The sequence below is a fragment of the Orbicella faveolata genome, unplaced genomic scaffold (genome assembly GCF_042242905.1).
Source record: "Orbicella faveolata isolate gen_17 unplaced genomic scaffold, um_ofav_v1 contig_3, whole genome shotgun sequence".
NCBI lineage: Eukaryota > Metazoa > Cnidaria > Anthozoa > Scleractinia > Merulinidae > Orbicella > Orbicella faveolata.
Window position 1 is genome coordinate 5,798,545 of NW_028301558.1, and position 18,590 is coordinate 5,817,134.

General features: G+C 42.1%; 1 protein-coding gene and 1 pseudogene across 1 annotated transcript; one reads left to right on the forward strand and one right to left on the reverse strand.

Annotated features, from left to right (window-relative positions):
* The first annotated feature begins 474 nt into the window (after positions 1-474).
* LOC149106177 (uncharacterized) lies at positions 475-1,931 on the forward strand (annotated as a pseudogene).
* On the reverse strand, positions 1,429-18,189 carry LOC110068169 (uncharacterized). Its single transcript, XM_089297515.1, has 7 exons — positions 17,970-18,189; positions 15,302-15,375; positions 14,438-14,551; positions 13,749-13,868; positions 12,932-13,033; positions 12,276-12,389; positions 1,429-10,814 (listed from the first exon to the last, which is right to left on the reverse strand). The coding sequence occupies exons 2-7, from the start codon at positions 15,369-15,371 to the stop codon at positions 3,013-3,015; spliced, it is 8,322 nt and encodes a 2,773-aa protein (XP_089153641.1). The 5' UTR covers positions 15,372-15,375; positions 17,970-18,189; the 3' UTR covers positions 1,429-3,012.
* Between the last annotated feature and the right edge of the window lie 401 nt (positions 18,190-18,590).

The following is an 18,590-nucleotide window of genomic DNA, read 5'->3' on the forward strand; positions in this document are numbered from 1 at the left end:
CGCTATGGGAAACTCAGGTGACAGCAAAAACTGACAAAAAAAAGGACAGAAGAAGAGACAACTCATCAGCAGTTCAAGCGGTAATGAAAACTCAGAAACAAGCCAAGATGGCGCCCTCGTCACATTCAATCAAGGACCTTACGCAAAACACGACGGCAATGGCAACGAGAACGTCACCAAACAAAAGGTCTAATCAGCAAAACGTGCATTATAATTCTTGGTACATTTCCTTGCTGTCCTCTGCAAAACAGCAACGTGAAATGACCAAATTCTGCGTTGTCTGGAGAACGTGGACCACAACGGCTAATTTTACGTATTTCTATTTGGTATTGAACGCATTCGTAGCATATTCAGCAGGAGCAAGTTTTAATACCAACAGACAGACTGGATAGTTCCAAATAAATGCAAAATTCCAAAGTAAAATAGAAACACATTTTTCACTAGGCGTCGTCCTCGCCGCCGTCGTCGTCGTATATGCGTTGGGTCCCTATTATCGGAATACCACCCTTCCTACACAGATTAAAGGCTGTTAAAGATGCTGTAAAAGAACGCGAAAGTCACATCCTGCAGGTAGAAGTTAGAATATCTGAGGCGGAAACCAACATTGACAGAGTGAAAGCAAAATGTTCAAATGTTGTTGAATCACTTAGCTACGCCCAAACAACAAGACGACCTCAAGGAAAGAGTGTCCATGAGGGAAAACGAGGTGTCCGCTCAAGGCGACGAGATTTCAAAACAAAGCATCTACTGTCAGCGATGGAATCTTATCTTTTATCGTATTCCGGAATTTTCTTGCGAAGATTGTTCATCGCTTAAAAATGTCATAACTGGGAATCTCTAAAGTTGGAAGAAGCAGAGGTGAAAAATATGAGATTCTTTCACCAAATCGGACAGCACAGGAGAAGTAAGATCCATCCGAGACAACTAGTTAGGGAGTTTAGAAAACACGACGGCAACGGTAACGGGAATTTCGCTAAACAAAAGCTTCAATGAGCAGAGCAATGGCTGTGCGGCACGTGCGTTATAATTCTTTGTACATTTCTTTGCCGTCCTCTACAAAACAACAACGTGAAATGACAAAATTCTGCGTTGTCCAGAGAACGTGAACCACGACGGCTAATTTTTTTATCTTTATTTCAAATGTTTCGCCCTGTCCTAGATTCAGTTCGTGACAGCTTTGACAGTGATAAACAAAGTAAATGACTTTAGTAACCGCGAGATTCGTATTCGTAGGCAAAATATAAAATCGTTTTTTAAGCAATTTTGTCCTCGACGTCGCGTCCTGGTTTCTTAAACTCCCTATTAAATTACACCGTTGAAAAGACCGTATGTTCTATCACACCGCTGACCACCCGCACCACCTATTCCGCTTGTCTAAGTGAGATGGTTACCTCTCCAACTTGCGAAAATAAGATTTTTAAATACAGGTTTACGAAAGAGAATATTCAAAACGTATATGTACTTCCTTTTACAACAACTAGGGATACAAAGATAGTCACGTTTCAATACAAAGTAATTCATATCCTTCCTAATCAACTCAGCCTGACCCGTGCAGGTAAAGCTAATGATGAAACTTGTCCTCTGTGTAACACTGAAAAGCTAACCAAAATTTACATGCTTTACAGCTGCCCCCTGCCATGCTCTGGGGTCGGTTCACCGATTGGTGGTATCAAAAATTTAAACAAAACTTAATTCTCAATGAATGCATAATTTTGTACGGCTGGTACGAAAAATCACGTAATGAGCAAGTACTCAACTACGCTCTCCTTCTTGCAAAATATCGTTTTTCTAGCACCAGCGTACGAAATAACAAGTTGGATTTTGACAGCTTTCTTTTACGTCTTAGAACAAAACTTAATATTTTCAAAGAAGTCTTTCTTGAAAAGAAAACTTTCAACATTTTCTAATCTACTTGGGCCCACTTGCTGTAAAAATGTTAGTATTGTATATAATGTTAGTATTGTAAATTAAATCCTTTATAAAACTTTGCATTACAACTACCAGCAAATTCTTAAAAGTCGGTTGGACTTTTACAAAAACTCGCCCGCATTCAAGCATATCGGACTGTTTGGTTTATAGATCTTTTGAATTGACACACTGAAAATAACAGTGATTTTACAAGAACGTGAGCTCTAAGTAAACCAACTTAAAGCTTGGTGCCGAGTCATTTGCTAACGCATTTATCTTTTTGTAGTATATTTTGCGCCATTTTTAGGATGAATATAAAACGAGCGTTACACATAATGCGACTACGGGCTTAAAAATTAACTACTTGCTGTCTAGCCTACGTTTGTTTTAGACTTAAATTTCACTCAAGGTAAATGTTCCTTGAAATGTCTATGCTTAATGTAGTTATAATTCATTTTCTTGATCTCTTATCAGTCAAATGTGAAGTACTGAATCAGGAGTCAATTCTTCGACTCTCTTCTTTCGCGGTTGTGTCTTATTTTCAATCAGGTTCACTTACTTCACCGTTTATTGTTTGTCTGTTCTTCACCATGGCTATGAGTTATTCATCTATTAAGTGAGATTTTAACATCCCCATTGCAAGGCATGCTGTTAAGCCGATGCACAGATACATCTACGGCCTGCTGCAAGACACTCCAACGCACTCAGATTTAGTTGACGTTTCCATTTCACCTTCAAATCTTTACCGACCAACCTGCTTTCTCTGACGGTCTTTCCGTTTCTTCGTCTGGAAATTAGTTGCTTCTAACACTACATCAAATCTGTGACGTCCTATAATGCCTCTCAAAACTCAACCCCAGATGAACTGTCGCTCCGGTGCTTCTAGTCTGTAGTATTCAGCCTTTTTCAAAAGCTTTCCGTGGATTCGTCATATTCTTTCAACTTCATGCTCAATCACGAATTTGATTCATTACCCACTACCACGTGATGAATTGCCATTCTTTTCGAAATTTGCGCCTTTCCTCTTTATAAGAAGCACTGCAAATTAGTTTCTATGACAAGTAATGACATTTTTTCTTTCAGTTAACTGTCCTTCTTCCATTTTCATTGCTCTGCCGTACACCTGCTGCATCCTTCGCTTCCCAACGGAATGTCTTCGCCACCTCGCACTATCCATCCCGTGAAATAAACGTGGCCTTCGTCGCACGATTTCCAGACGTCTTTTTGGTACCCTGGGAAATTTGCGAAGTCTTTTGCTTCCTCAAGCGGTCGGAGTGGGAGTCTCATCTCTGTTCTCAACAAGTTGACCGTTTCTCTGAGCCATTCGAGATCTAGAACCTCGTCGTTACCCTTGAGAAAGACTCTAAAGCGATTACATGCCAGACTCAGTTCAGCTGTACCATTGCTTGACAAAGGAATTTGACGCATCGTAGCCTTGCTTTGGGCCTCTAAAACTTGGGAGAAAAGAAAGATCTTTCTTGTCTGTTCGTACACTTGACTAAGAGTTTTCAAATCAAGTTGAGGTTCCTCCAGGTACACTTTGATCTTTTCGATTGCATCTCTGGTGTCGTTCCATAGTTCTTTCAGCTCTACCTGCTGTTTTGAACTTGCTTGAAGACCAACTAACGCCTTTTTTAGCACTTCATGTGTTCTTTGCGCTAGCTGTAGAATCAAGAGGTGATTTCTTAGTGTGAATATGAAAAGAGCAAAGCGCCCACGAACACGTGGCCAATCGAGCCAGTTCGCTTTGTTGAAATACGACTGTACAACACGTAGAACCATTGGCGGAAACTTAAGCTTGGTTACATCATTGTGCAATTCCCGTATTGACAGGAGATCCCTGGCAGAAGTGGTTTCTTCGTATATTATCTCTTGCACTCTCTTCTTTACCTTTTCAAGGCTTTTAACAGACCTTTTGATGATATTTCCGTACCGATAGCTAAACGTAATTGATGTAGAACACTTTGGGCATCTCCTTAGCTGATCATCGCTAGCCAGTTCTCGGAACATCCACCCATCCATCTCTTCAACTTTAATGATGTGACCACAGTCGAAAAGTTGCAGACATCGTTTGGGTTCCGTCTTGTTTCCACGTCCATCAGATAACATGGAAGAAAGCTTCTCTCGATGACAAATAGCACACACAGTGGGGCAGTTTTCTCCACACAAGCCAATACAGGGGTGGCGACAAGGCAGTTTTTTAGGACAGGGAGCATCACAGCGAGGGCGATCGCATTCCTCTCCACAGAGATTTTTGCACTGGTAGTGAGGACAATTCCAGGTGCACGGTCTTCTGCATGGTTCACACAGCTGGGCACAGCGTTTGTTACATTGCCCATGAGGGCAACGTCGGTCGCATTTTTTGTCACAAGGAGGGCAAGGCTCACTACATCTTCCTCTACAGCGGTGCGAACAAACAAGCAATCGACCACATGGATGTTCGCACAATTCATGTGAACCGCTTTGTTGGCAATCATCACATGCCCCAGAACACTGATGACCACATGGCAAGTCTTTTCCACATACAGCAGGACATTGTACGTCTTCCACAGGGCGACTACAACGCATTTTAATCTTATGCCCACACGAGAGGGTTTTTGTCACCTCTACATCACAGGGGTATTTAGAGCAATCTTCACCACAGACCCCTTTACAAATATGTTTGCATGAGCTCTTATGACGGCGACAACGTTCCCTGCAGGTCGCTGTTTTGCTTTGGAAACACTTTAGTGGTGCAATGTGACCGCAAGGAAATGTTTTCTCTACTCTTCGCATGCACTTCAGACTTCTGCAAGGCTGGCTGCAAGAGCCGGGACAGGGATGACCACAATCTAGCTTATTGTTGCAGTGTTCCTGGCATATTACAGTGTTGGGATCATCACTACAAGGCATTCTTAGAGAATGCCCTCCTGCACAATTGAGATGTTTGACGACAATCTTCTGGCATTGGAACTGACTACAATCCTCAGAGCATTTACCAGGGCATTTATGCCCGCAAGACAATGTTCGCTTGCAACCATTTGGACAGATCATCTGGGACACATCATCAGAGCAACGACAATTGATTTCATGTGAGCCACATGCCAAGAGCTTCTGGACTCTGACGGCACATTTGAAGCTAGCGCAGTCGTCGCCACATTTTTTAGTGCAAAGATGTTCACATGGAAGACGTTGTTCGCAAGGAGCATCACAAAACACTTCACCTGGTTTGTCTGAACACAACATTTCCCTTTCGTGCCCACAATTCAATCTTCTCGTCACCTTTGTATCACAGATTTCACCATGCGGCTCATGTATCGCCTTAAAGCATGTTGTGAGCTTCTTGTGCCCACAGGAAAGGGTGATTTCAGCCTCCTCTTCACAAACGTGCTCCATGGGTTTGTCTGAACACAACATCTCCCTTTCGTGTCCACACTGTAATCTTCTCATTACCTTTATGTTACAGATTTCACCATGCTGCCCATGTCTCGCTTTCGAGCATGTTGTGAGCTTCGTGTGTCCACAGGAAAGGGTGATTTCAGCCTCCTCTTCACAAACGTGCTCCATCTGATTTTTGTAGCATGGAATAGTTATCTCGTGGTCACATGGTAGTCTTCTTTTCACCTTAACCTTACAAGAAACATTTTTTAAGTCTGCCATCTTATTACAGCAAATAAGAGCCGTCGTATGACCACACGACAAGGGGACATCGACTTTCTTCTTACATTTGCATTCTTTGGGATTTTTGTGACAGGGAAGAGTGAGTTTGTGCTTGCAAGGCAGTTCTTTCTCAACTTTCACGTTGCATAATACTTTTTGTTGATTCGCTTTTACAACATGGCAGGCCAAGGACGTCTTGTGTCCACATGGTAGACAGACCTCTACTATTTCTTCACATTTATATTTTTCGGGATCCTTATGACAGGGTATAGTCGCCTCGTGACCACATTGTAACGTTGTTTTTACGGGCGCCTTGCACTCTTGAGCTTCACATTTCGTACTGCAAATGTTTTGACAATGATGTCCACAGATCCTTACTCTTTCACATGGCTTTTTACACCTCAATGAAGATGGATCAACGTAACAGGGCATCTCAATGCTGTGTCCGCATGTGGGAATTGTCATATTAACCACAATCATGCAATCATTACATGACGCACCAAAATGGCACCGTCGTTGACAGGCATGACCTCGCTCACACTTCTTTAGACATACTTCTTCACATCGAACCTCGTCGCACACACGGCCACACACAGATGTGCATCTGTGTCCGCAATCCAGCTGTCGTTGGCATGGAGCGTAACAAAAAGCCTTGTTGGGGTCAAGGTGGCAAGTAACACTTTGCTGATGGCCACATGGAAGAAATTTAAAGACAATGCTTTTGCATTTTTTCGCCGCACATTCTTCATGACACAAGCCCGGACAATCGTGTCCACAGTTCAGTGTTCTCCTGCATCTCTCCGCGCACGGTGGTGGCGTGTCTTTCTTTCGACATAAAACTTGTTTTCGATGACCACACGGTAGTTCAACTTCAACTTTTGTGTTGCATTCACAACGTTGTTTGCATGTTCTTGAACAGGGATGGCCACACTCGAGAAGTTTGGTACACTTGCTGTTACACCCTTTATAATCCACGGGATCATTAAAACAAGGCATGGTTTTTTCATGTCCACACGGGAGAGTTTTCCTACAGGGAACGTTACATTTTTTCGTACACGATTCCCCACATGCTTCCTGGCAGTTGTGTCCACATTTGAGGAGTTTTTCGCATTTGAGTGTACAGGGGAACATTTCTGGGTCAACACTGCACGGGACGGGTTGTTCGTGGCCGCACTGAGGGACCGTCTTTAACATATCTTGACGACACTCAGGACAGTTGGTTGGATAATGGCACCTATGTTGGCATTGGTGGTCGTTGGAGCAGCATTTCATCAGGCACAATTTAGAGCAGGGGTCTTGGAAGTGGGCTGAAGCGTGGCATGGTTTCTCACACGCATGGCCACAAACAAGACGTTCTCCACAGGGCATCTTGCATCCTCCAAATGTGATATCAAACTCACGTGACGTTCCCACACTGGTGACTTTGTTGTGTCCTTTGCATACGAGTTGTAGAGTCTCTCCGATGGCGTTCTTTGTTTCTAAATCGTTACATATCTCCTGCCACAGTTTGCTCTGGCTTTTCAGTAGCTTGAAGTTTCCAATGCAGTAAAATCCTTGGCGAGCTCGGGACAATGCAACACAGATTCTGTTTGACTCGTTTAAGAAACCAATTCGCTGGTAAGAATTGCTTCTGACCAATGACAGAAGAATGATGTCATTTTCTTCACCTTGAAAGTTGTCTACTGCACAGACTCTGACTCCCCAGAAGGTTTTCCTTGGCATCTTCTCTTGAAGAAGTAACAACTGACCGGTATACATGGTGAGAACTGTAATTTGGCTTCTTTTGTATCCTTGAAGTAAAAGGTATTTGCAAAGGGCCACTAAGAAGTCGGCTTCGTGAGGGTTAGAGTAACTTTGCATCCCGTCTATGTGGACCTCGGGCTCACAATGATCTATGAAGAACAGATTGAGGTTTAGGCCAGATATGTCCTTGAATTTGCACACCGTTTCGTGGTCAACAATTTCGTGATCGTAGATTCGTTTAGTAAGTGCAGCAATTTCAGGACGCATACGGTGCTGTATGGACAAACGTTTGCAATCCATACTGTTCATCACCATTCTTTCGAACAGCGAAATTGCCAGGTTGTATTTTTGGGCTAACTCGTACACTGTTGCCTTTGGACGGAGTTGCTTGTGGTCCCCGATAAGAATGGTATGCTTTGTGTCGTGTGAAAGAGAAGTGATGATATGAGCTTCCATTACCTCAGCTGCTTCTTCGATTACAACAACTCTGGGAGCTACACTCTGAAGGGTTGAGTGATATCGTGCTGCACCGTTGGTCGTCATGCCAACAACAGTTGCGCGACGTATAACCTCTTCTTCTTCTTCAAATCTAACTGCCTCTTGTTCTTGACAAAGTTGGTCATATTCCTGTTCACCTCTTTGAATCTCTGCCCTGTAGCGTTCACGATAGCTCTCTATCCAAAAAAGATACAACCGACGTCGATCCGAGGAGGATAAAAGCCAAATGTTGTCAACCCTCATCGCTTCATCGGTAGGCATCGCAACTTTTTTTTCCAGATCTCGCTTTAATGATTTGATATCTGCTGTTATTTTTATTTTCTTGTTTTTGTTTCCCTTTGAGGATTCTTTTTGGGCTGTACTTTTCTCTCTTGGAACGTGAGCGCTTCCCATTCCGTCTTTGGAATTCTTATCTGTTGTTTGCTGCCATGCAAATTTTTTTCCCTTCTTCCTGTAGGATACAGTTTCCCATCCCTCTTCTTGGTCTTCCTTGTCTTCTTGGTCTTGTTTCTGACAACCCAAGTCATCTGATTGTCTCGACATAAATGACAGGAAATCTTCATCTCCATGTATGAATCTTTGATCCTGTATCAAATCAGCTTCCTTTTCTACTTCGATGGTCTCCTCGAAAGCGTCTGTTATCTTATTAACACCTCCATCGCAGTTGTTTGTCCAGCCTGGAGGATCTTTAATCCATTTGCTGTCTTGGATTTCTTCTACATCCTTTAACGTTTGAGAAACGTGGGCATGTTCTACGAGAGAACTGGCTTGAGACCCAGCTGATGCTGCCAGCTTGCTGCTTTGTTGAGCTAGGAAGCCATTTGGTCCGTTGTAGTAAAGAGAGTTTTCTTTGAGATCTACCTGAGATGTAGGTGCTGGTGGATTGCTGCCTTTGCCTTCATCGTTGTCACGTGGTGCTGCTAGCAGAGTAGCGTCATAGAATATTTTATCGTCTTTACCTACATCATTGTCTAGAAGGACAGATCCACCTTGCCTTGTCCTCCCCTGCTCCTCTGTTTGTTCTACCGTGGGTCGGTTGAAGGAGTCCATTTGCTTGTTGCCACAAAGCCAGAGTTTGAAAGCGTTGTCTGGCGTTCGACACTCGTTTTCTGCGTTAGGAGGAAATATGGCACTGTAGAGCTGCTCTGCATGTTCAGAATCCAGTAGATTTTCCAAATCGTCGAATTCCAAAAGCTCTTTGTCTGCTTTCGAAAGTAATTTCTTCCAGTCTCTCATTTTCCAGACTTTGCTTCGTATCATATCTCTGATTTCTCTTCGTCTTTCATGCATCCTGTGCTCGTCAGTAAATAATTTCAGATTACACTTTTCTAGTTGTGGACTTCTGCATCTTCCTCCAACACGTATGATCTGCTCTTTGGGAAGAAATTCTAATACTTTTTCTAAGAACTGATCAAGGGCGTGGTTTGTGTAACAGACCATAAGCATTGGCGAGACTTTATCAGGGTCCCAGGATGCTCGATTCTCTAGTAAGCATCGAACGATTTTGGCTCCAACATACGTCTTCCCCGTTCCTGGGGGTCCCTGAATGACCGAAAACTCAGTTGTAACTGCTGTTTTTAACGCTTCAAACTGGGAGCTGTTAAGTGGAAGGATCTCAACAGAGGGCCAGGCTCCGAGCTGCAGGACTGGTACCCTACTTGCGTTCGTTTCATCTGGAACATCCAATGCCAACCTAAGATCATAGCAAACTGGTTCTTCAGAATCCTCGCGCCTCAGATACTCGGGTGGATCGACATCTTCACTACATTCAACCAGATATTTCTTGAATGGCATGGTGGTTTCATCCGATTCCTTCAGGCCTTTGAGAACATGACGATAGGCTTCATAGTAGGCAGGCGACTCAACCATTTGATACTCACATGTACGGTTTTCCACCCCAAACACATCTTGGTCCTCGATGAATCGAATTTCAATTCTACCTTTTGCCAGTTCCTCTGGATCTCGTTTGGAAACTGTTGCAAAAAGCATTGTCTCAAAGTTGTTGTTTGAAAGACAAAGGAATGAACCAAACAGAAGTCGTTTGGAATTTGCCCATCTTTTGGTATCGAACCTGGAAACATCAAATTGTACTTGATAAATGATTCCGAACGGCGTGAATTGTTTGTCGACAATACGTGCTCCTTGGTACTGTTTCATTAACTGATTGCGCTGTTTTCTTGGTACATTTTGGACAATTTCGTGGATGCCTTCCCTGAGTGGCTCAAGAAAATCCTCTCTAAGCAACCGAAACTGTACATCAAGGTAGTGCTCGGCATCTTCATATCTTCCCTTTAAAATGTTCTTACGTAGGAAGGGCCGTTCATGAGATGCGATTTCTTTGTTTGTGGGACAAATTGGTATGTCTCTGAAATCGTTTGGCGGTTTTTGCCCTGCTTTGTTGGCGTAACGTTTTCCATGCTTCTGCCTTTCCGCTATAATGAGATCATCTCTGGTTTGTTTAAAAGCCTCTAACTCTTTCTGTAAATGATCCTTTTCATGAATGCTTGACTGGTGCAAGGCTTGTTTCAACTGAGTGTAAGGCAGGTCGGCATATGAACTGGGCAAGTGTCTCAAATACCTCGTGAACACTTTGATCAAGCTTTGAATGAGTTTTCTCTGGGATTCTTGTTCATTCAACACCGTTGACACTTGCAGATGATCAAGCAGACGAGGAATCTTTGAGGTCAAGAATTCCGAGCCTTTGAGCGCGGCTAGAATCTCGTTTGTGTTCTTGTCCGGTGGTGCTCTACAGGCAATTGCTAGTGTACACGTGAGGTCGAAGATGAACTCATCGCTGTTATGCTCCTCCTGCGGTGATCGTAGAAAGAACTTAAAGCGAGCCATACTTTCATTTAACCTGCAGACTACATCACGAGGATTCATCTCTTTTAACGTTTTCAGGTCTAGGACACATTTTGCAGGAAAAAATCTACGAACAGGAGGGGGCTGTGTTTTGTCCTGTGGTGGTGAATGGGAATCAGCATTCATTGGACAAGGCCTTCCTGGACGTTGTGCTTGGTTTCTATCTGTATTATGAGACAGTATGCATTGGTAAGTAAATATATAAATTTCAGTTCTTCTGTAGGTACGTGTTTCAGTGAGAACCTAGTCTCCAAGAATGCATTGATTTTGGTACTGATCCTTCGGTTTTCACCAGAGAAATTGCTAAGCAACATAATATACCCAATTACAAGAACTTCGGTTTACTCCCGACTAATCGATTAAAGAAAAACGATAGAAAACAACCCTTTTTTTTTGCTTCATAGACTATGAAAATGCTTTCCACAGTGTCCACAGGGTCTCCCTGTGGAGAATCATAAGGTTATATGGTATTCCACCCAAAATGTTTAGGATGGTACAGGCAATGTACAGAGGAAGCCAGTGTGCAGTAGTCGATGGGGAAGGAAAGACTGATTGTCTTGACATTCATTCAGGCGTCCGGGAGGGGGGCGTTATGTCATGGTGTCTTATCTGTTTGTCACTGATTGGCTGATGAGGAAGGCGCTTGAGGAAAGAAATACTGGAATTAGGTGGAGGTTTACTGAGAAAGTCGAAGATCTCGATTTCGTTGATGATCTTGCACTGTTATCAAATGCAAAATGGCAGTTCCAGTTGAAGACCGATCGCTTATTTAATGCCAGCCAAGAAACTGGGTCGAAAGATCAACATTGCCAAAACGAAAGTAATGGCATTCATTGCTGTAAACGATAAGAAAGCTATGGTAAATGGAGAAGAATTTGAAGGCGTAGACAGTTTTGTCTATTTGGGAGCCAAAGTTACTACCTCTGGTGGAGCAGATGCAGACTGGGAAAAGCAAGAGCAGCGTTTTGTAAACTGATGAATATCTGGAAAAGCAGCCAACTGAGTAAGAGTACTAAGATAAGAATATCCAAGTCTAACGTACTAGCTATGTTGCTGTACAGATGTGAATCGTCGAGAATGACAAAGGGGGGGGGGGGGGGGTGAGGCCAAACTAAATACTTTCCAGCACAAATGCCTGGGTAGGCTTTTAAAAATCTATTGGCCTATACGAGTATCAAATGAAGAGGTGCGCAAGAGAGCTAACATGGAAACTATCAGCGAACAAGTAAAAAGAAGGAAGTGGACATGCACTGGACACGTGCTACGAATGGATAACAGTTCCTTCCCATGAGGTGCACTGACGTGGGCCTCGGAGGGAAAACGCAAGAGAGGAAGACCCAGAGAAATATGGCGTAGGAGAGTGAAGAAAGAGCGAATGGCGATGGGTTACTGTTCTTCGGTAGAGGCAGGGCTGGCGGCACTTGACAGAGTGTCCTGGAGAAGAAACATTTCTGGCCCCACTTTCCATACGGAGAAGCGGAACTGATGACAATTCTATTAAAGAAAAGCGATAGCAACACTTTGAGCGGAGCGCTCCAACAAAGATTTCTCTCCCCCCCCCCCCCCCCCAACTGAATTCAAACTAATAATGATTACTTGCGGCTATTTTTCGTTTTTATTTTCACCTGAAGGTTTTCCTTTTCCCCGTGACGACGGCCCTCGACCTTTTTGGTGTTCCCATGATGCTCCTCTTCCGCGTCCTCCATGAGCGTGGTTGTTCTGTTCGTCAAAGTTAGCACCTACAATAAAAGACAAATTGTTATAAATAGAATAATTTAATCAGTGCACGGGATTCAACACGCTATTTCTGTACCAACAATTTTTCTTAAACAATAGCAATTTAACTGATGTCTGTTTGGGAGATTGGGACTTGTCTGTAATCATCATTATCCTTTATCATCCTCGGGCAAGCATAGGGCGTCTACCAGTACCCTCCAACGCACACGGTTCTTTGCCAACGCTTTGGCTCTCTCTCAAAAGTAGCCCACTCTTTCCAACTCCTGCAGCATGGACCGCTTCCAGTTGTTCCTTGGTCATCCAACTTTTCTCTTTCCCTGTAGCTGATAGTTCAATTCTTGTATCCTTTATTATATAAAGGCAAAATTTTTCAGTGTAACCAAGGGGATGCTGGCTGGAGTAATACATCAATTTGACGTGGTATGATGACTAAACTAAAGCAATTCTCTGTGTCCGTGGAGGGTAACATCTAATATCCAACTTACTTATTGAACATAGAGACATGTCAAGAGTTTCTGTCCTAAAATCAGAACAAGTCACCGACCTTGAGCTCTGCCTTCTGCACCTTGTGACGCTGGGATTTGTCTTCCGGCTGCTGTTGTCCTTCGTGTGCCTCCCTCCTTTGGTTCCTTTGTAGCTTCAGGCTCTGTAAATATTGATTGGGTCAAGAAGTGTTCAATTTTACCCAATTATTACAATTTTACACAATTAATACAAATTTCACAAAGTATCGTTACGTCACCAAGAATCGACACGAATATCAGTGAAACGTAAAATCAAGTTAGAAATCAACATCTTGACAAAGCAACCTTTCAGCAAAAAATATTACAAAATTTAGAGAGGAATTGGAATTTGGAAATATTGGCTTTTTCTGGAGAGGAGAAACCTAATATCCGGAGATAAACCCTCGGAGAAAGGTGAGAGCCAGCAACAAGCTGAATCCACACAGCATCAAGCCAGGATCGAACCCAGGCCAAATTGAGGGAAGGGGAACGCTCTCACCATTACACCATCCCTGCTCCCCTAAGTTTAGTGTGGCATCTTTCCAAAAGCATACCGATCGTTAGCCTGTCATTATACTGATAATGAAGAGAATTACATCTTGTTTTTGTTTTTCACCGCCCTCATTGACTGCTATCTCGATACAGTATTTGCAAAACCTGGAGGAACCTGAAGGAGGAACGATTGAGTTAAGTAGGAAACATTATGCTCCTTAGAAGTGTGGTTAAGACGATCACTTTCGTTTGTATTGTTCATCCTCTGCTACGAAATTGACTCCTTTCACATGCATACCCACTGAAACACCCTCTCGCGCGCTCATAAGCCAACATAACTTGATTCAATCTGCATTTTACGTTTACCTGGACTAGTCTCTTCTCTTCCAGGACCTCGTTTCTGATATCGGCCTTTTCTTCCTAATTCGCGCTGCTTTCCTCTTAGCCGGCCTCTGTGGTCTCGCCTCTCCTCCTTAGTACTGTCGTCTTGAATCAAGAAAACACATAGTCATCAAGGAAAACTGAAATAATCGTCAACTTTTTTAAACATCGTCAACTTCCGTTTTACGCGTAACAACGTAACTGCCAAGCCACTTCGCTCAATTTTCTATCCAAAATAAGTAAAGTCAATAAATGACAGTGGGCGAACTTACTTCCACCGCCTTCAAAACAGGTAGTTTTCTTCAGTAGTGCCAGAAACATTTCGTTGAATTTACAACCTTACTAGGCATTAAACGGGCGTGTTTAAAACACGAAATGGCACTGCGATTAGACTAAATAACGCTCCGGTTAGCCTATAAACAGCGCTCAGGTTAGTTAAAATATCATCGACTCGACAGTGGTTAGCTCTCGATGATTGTAAGGGTTAACCTTTACAGACGCTTCCGTATCCCACATTGATTCTTTCCCGTAGTGCTATTTCGTAATTTCACCATTTCGTGTTTCAAACACGCCCGCATAAAACTGACTGAGGTTAAGGTTGCAGTAGAATGTACTTAATCAATTTATTCTTATTATTGTATGCTAAATGTTTGTCGACAGTTTCACCAATGTACCTGGTATTTCATCAGCAGTTGTTCCACATGCACCTCCTTTCGTTTCAGCTCCTTCTGTTCCTTGTGATGTCTTGCCTTGCCCTTCTTCATTTTGTCCTGCTGTTTCTTCGGACTCTAAAATGCCAAACAACTAAGTCCATCTCTCATGCTAAGCTAAGTCACCTTAAATTTTCGAAAATTTCAAATAGCTCTGAATCCGTCTTACAGAAGTGTTTGAAAATTTGCAAAACCTGGTATCTTCATATGGTAATCACAATTCGACCAAAAAAAAAAGGTTTTCACCGAAATGTTTTTGGATTTTTATCAGGTGGTATTGTTGGTTATGTCATGAGGATGGCCACAACTTGTTTAACCATGACTGGGTATTTTTGTTACACCAATATTGCAACCGATCGCTTAATAAAGTGTGGAAGTATTGATCCGTCGAAGGATAACTGCTGAAAAGTGTTGGAAACTGTTCCCTGGCTACCTTTTGAAGTATAAATTTATGTTTTCCCTTTTCAGTGTCGTTAAGGCCTAGTATGATAACTTCCTTTTTAGCTCTGGTAAAACTATTTTAGTTTTAGTTTAGTAAACAATTTTTACTAGATAAAAGGTAAGAAACTGCTTCTTGGCATTGACAAATTTAACCCATGCTCAAACGCTCTCTAACCATGCAAATTTGCCGATTTTGCAGCAGAACCAAGTCATATTTATTGCAACCGGCACCTCAACCAACTGATATTTTTTCCAGCTTTGAGTAAACTCTTAATTAGCCATAATCCAAGACATATATTGTTAATATTCATTTCATAATCATCGCTAGTTTAAAATTATACTCCGAAGAGTGAAATGGTTTTACTTTCTTATTCTACAAGCATTTACCTTTAGCATCGTCCTGAGGTCTGTTCTGTTCGTCGTATTTCTTCCGCCATTTTGCCTTCTTCGAAGGCATGGTGCTGAAAGGAGATATTCAATAGCTAAGTTAATATTGGGATCAAACCCTTATAAAAAGAAAATTGCATTTAAGTTAAGCTATCGTTTTTTTTTCTTATAAGTTGCAGTGTTAATTTTAAAATGGTAACAAAATTGAGTGGAAAATGTTCCTTGAGTCATTGATAGATTGGAATGTTTTCACTGCCTTGATAAGAACAGATATTTCTATAAATTTCTAAGGGCTTCACAAATTAAAACTCGCATATTTCAGAAAATGCATTTATGTCTTCTTCCCTTGTTTCCGAAATTATAACTATGAAGCTGTACCTACGTCAAATTTTCTGGGTCAACAGTCGAGCTTTGCTTGCTAGAGTGCTTAAAGAAATCGAAACCAGACAAGTCGTTGTTGGGATAAATTTTGGCCACGCAGAATGGCCGATTTATTGATTAAAACTAATATGAAATACAATATAACGAATTATTATTTGTTAAGCTCTTGCAAAGGTGAGGGCACGAGAAAAATGGAGAAGTGCCCATATCACAAATACATAATATAAATGAGGTGGAGGAAGGGAGGAGGAGGGTGGAACTCGCTGAGTGTGTCAGGTCTGGAGACAAAGAGGACGAACTCGACAAACATGCCACGTCTTATACCGATCGCTGAAAGCGAGGCCAAGTTATTTTCCAGTGAAACTCGTGACTATTACCAATGAATTCGCTATTGTCATCGAAGTCATAAGATTGTCTTGTGATGGTCTTGTGATTATTGCTCAATCAAGTTTGTACTTGGTGACCCCGCCCCCATTTAGTTCGACCCTTCAGTACTCCCAGCCTTCCCTCATTATCTTAAACTCCTGGTTGAAAATTAACACTGTGTTTACAGTAACGCCAGGGGCGTGGGTAGAAGCCATAAACGCTTTTATTTGGTGGCAAATAAAATTTATGTAAGAGAAACACATTTGAGATTTACTGAACTGTCTGTCTGTCATGTCTGGGTTGTTCAAGGCCTAGTTAAGCTAACCCAGGCTTAACGACAATTTTGATTTCAGTTTGTATGTTTTCGGTGAGGTTTTCTGTTTACAGTATTGTTTTTCCTTCAGTTTTGGGTTTGAATAATCTCAAACCACTCAAAACATAAGTAGTGAAGAACAATTTTATACAAGAAAAATTAACACTTCGGGTAACTTTTAATCCTGAGTTAGCGTTAACCAGCTTTCGAACAACTCGGCCCAGCTACTTCCACAGGGATGTCAGTGATCCATACTAAATACTCTTTATAGTGTACATGTGATGAAATGTGCTATTCAAGAGATCAGAGATACGTCATGTTATGCAGTGTAGGTTCGGAACATTATCATTACAATCTTTCTAAAAGATTTTCGGATGCCAAATTTGATACAGATATTGCCCGCAATAATTTCTACGAACCTGAAGCGTCTAAAGAATTCTTAAAATCTGCGCCGGTGCTCTTTGAAGCTTTGCATCATATGGTGGTGCTTTGAAAGCATCCTTGATCGCGCTGATTTTGCTGAACACATCGAATGAGAACCCCCCTGGGTTTTATATCAGACAATGGACATTACAATGATCTTTTGCTGCACAATGGACGTAAGACACTGCGTCCAACGTCTCGGGAATTTCCGGCAGTGACTTGGGAACCATTTTGCTGCGTCTGCATTCAAGAACATGGCGCCTGTTTCCTTTTGTCGGTTCACGACGATTCAGAGGGTGATAGTGGCCGTTTTCAAGATAAGGAAATAATCATTCCAAGTTCCGTATTTATCCTTCGTATAATATTGCGCGTCGCAGGCTTCTGTTATATTTCTTGCTGGAAGTTACCGCCATTGTGCAGACTGTTAGAAACAAGTTAAAACAACAGCACAAGAAAAGCATATCGCAATGAACAAGCACTTTTCTACCGATATTTCCATGCTATATAAAATCGAAGTTGATGAGAAATTTTAAGGACTGTTCGAAAATTTTGACCGGTCTTTGATGGTTCAATCTGCTGAATCTGTTACAAAAATTAGAATAATCTGAGTAATTTCAGCTTTATGTACTGGGTAGATTGCAATACTTTTTCCTAAAAAATTGGAATTTGTGTGATAACATTCGACAAAATCCCTGGGATGAATATCACCAGCACTTATTTCCCAATCAGTACATACTGAATTAATCCGTGGCAATGGAGCATATCAAACGTGTCGCTGTGAAATTAAAAGTGGTGGAACGTACCTTCAATGTACCTCCTTGAAGCAATACTATTTAGAAACGTCGACAGCTTTTAGACTTCAGTACTCTGGGACACTACTTTGACTACTTTTAATCCGATTTATCAGTCCAGAGGTTCAGTTAAGTATCTCGTACTGTATTTTGTAAAACGAAACGTCACGAAATTACGAATAAACCCGAAGATATCAAATATCATATCGGACAGATTTCTTTCTGCATAAAAGTGGTTGGGAGGGAATGGAACTGACATTGGAAGTACAGAGTTTCTAAATTCAAAACTCCCCATTTTGCGAAACGAGATCTTCGCAGCTAGACAGTGATAATTCACCAAAGAATTCCAAGCAAAATGAAAGAAGTGAAGTACAGTATCATTAACTTTTCTTACCTGTGTACGCACCCGGCCAGGAAAAGATTTAGCACGCTAGATCTTTTAACACTGAAGACAATGCAAAGTTTTGAACTAAAGAAGTGTTACAAACTTTTTTGCTTTCTTAGAAAACAGCGTCGCAGACGTTTTCGAAACCCACTTCGTCTCTTAGGATTCCTAGAAAGATATGTCTTGTCATGTTAATGGCTTTACATTTCTCGGAAAAGCTTGATGGAATATCTGGAATGGAACGCGGAGTGAACCACTGAGGAAAGTGGAATGCTTGCACTGGAACTATTTGTAAAACTGTTCTTACAATGCAGGACGAAACCCACGGTTCATCGCCCAACAGGCAGAAAAGGAGACAGTTTTTCCCAACAAATTGTCTATTTTTTGCCGTGATAATGATCTCATGCTCGCCGGCGTATGATTCATCGCAAGCCTTTGTAGCGGAGCTCCCGAAGGCCTCGAGTAGAGCCCCATTCCTTAGAAATTTTGGTAAACTTATCAAGCCGAGAAAATTTGGTTATGACGTCGCCGTACGAGCGAGCGAGCGAGCGAACGCCGTCCGTACAGACTCAGGGGGAGGGGGAGAGGAGCTTCGCGTTGACGCAAACTGGGGAACCGAGGAATGCCATC

Coding starts and splice junctions, on each gene's coding strand:
- LOC110068169 (XM_089297515.1), bottom strand. CDS start 15,371: ATGCCTTCGAAGAAGGCAAAATGGCGGAAGAAATACGACGAACAGAAC. Junction 14,552..15,301: donor ACCTCAGGACGATGCTAAAG/GTAAATGCTTGT, acceptor TTGGCATTTTAG/AGTCCGAAGAAACAGCAGGA. Junction 12,390..12,931: donor TGCAGAAGGCAGAGCTCAAG/GTCGGTGACTTG, acceptor CTTTTATTGTAG/GTGCTAACTTTGACGAACAG.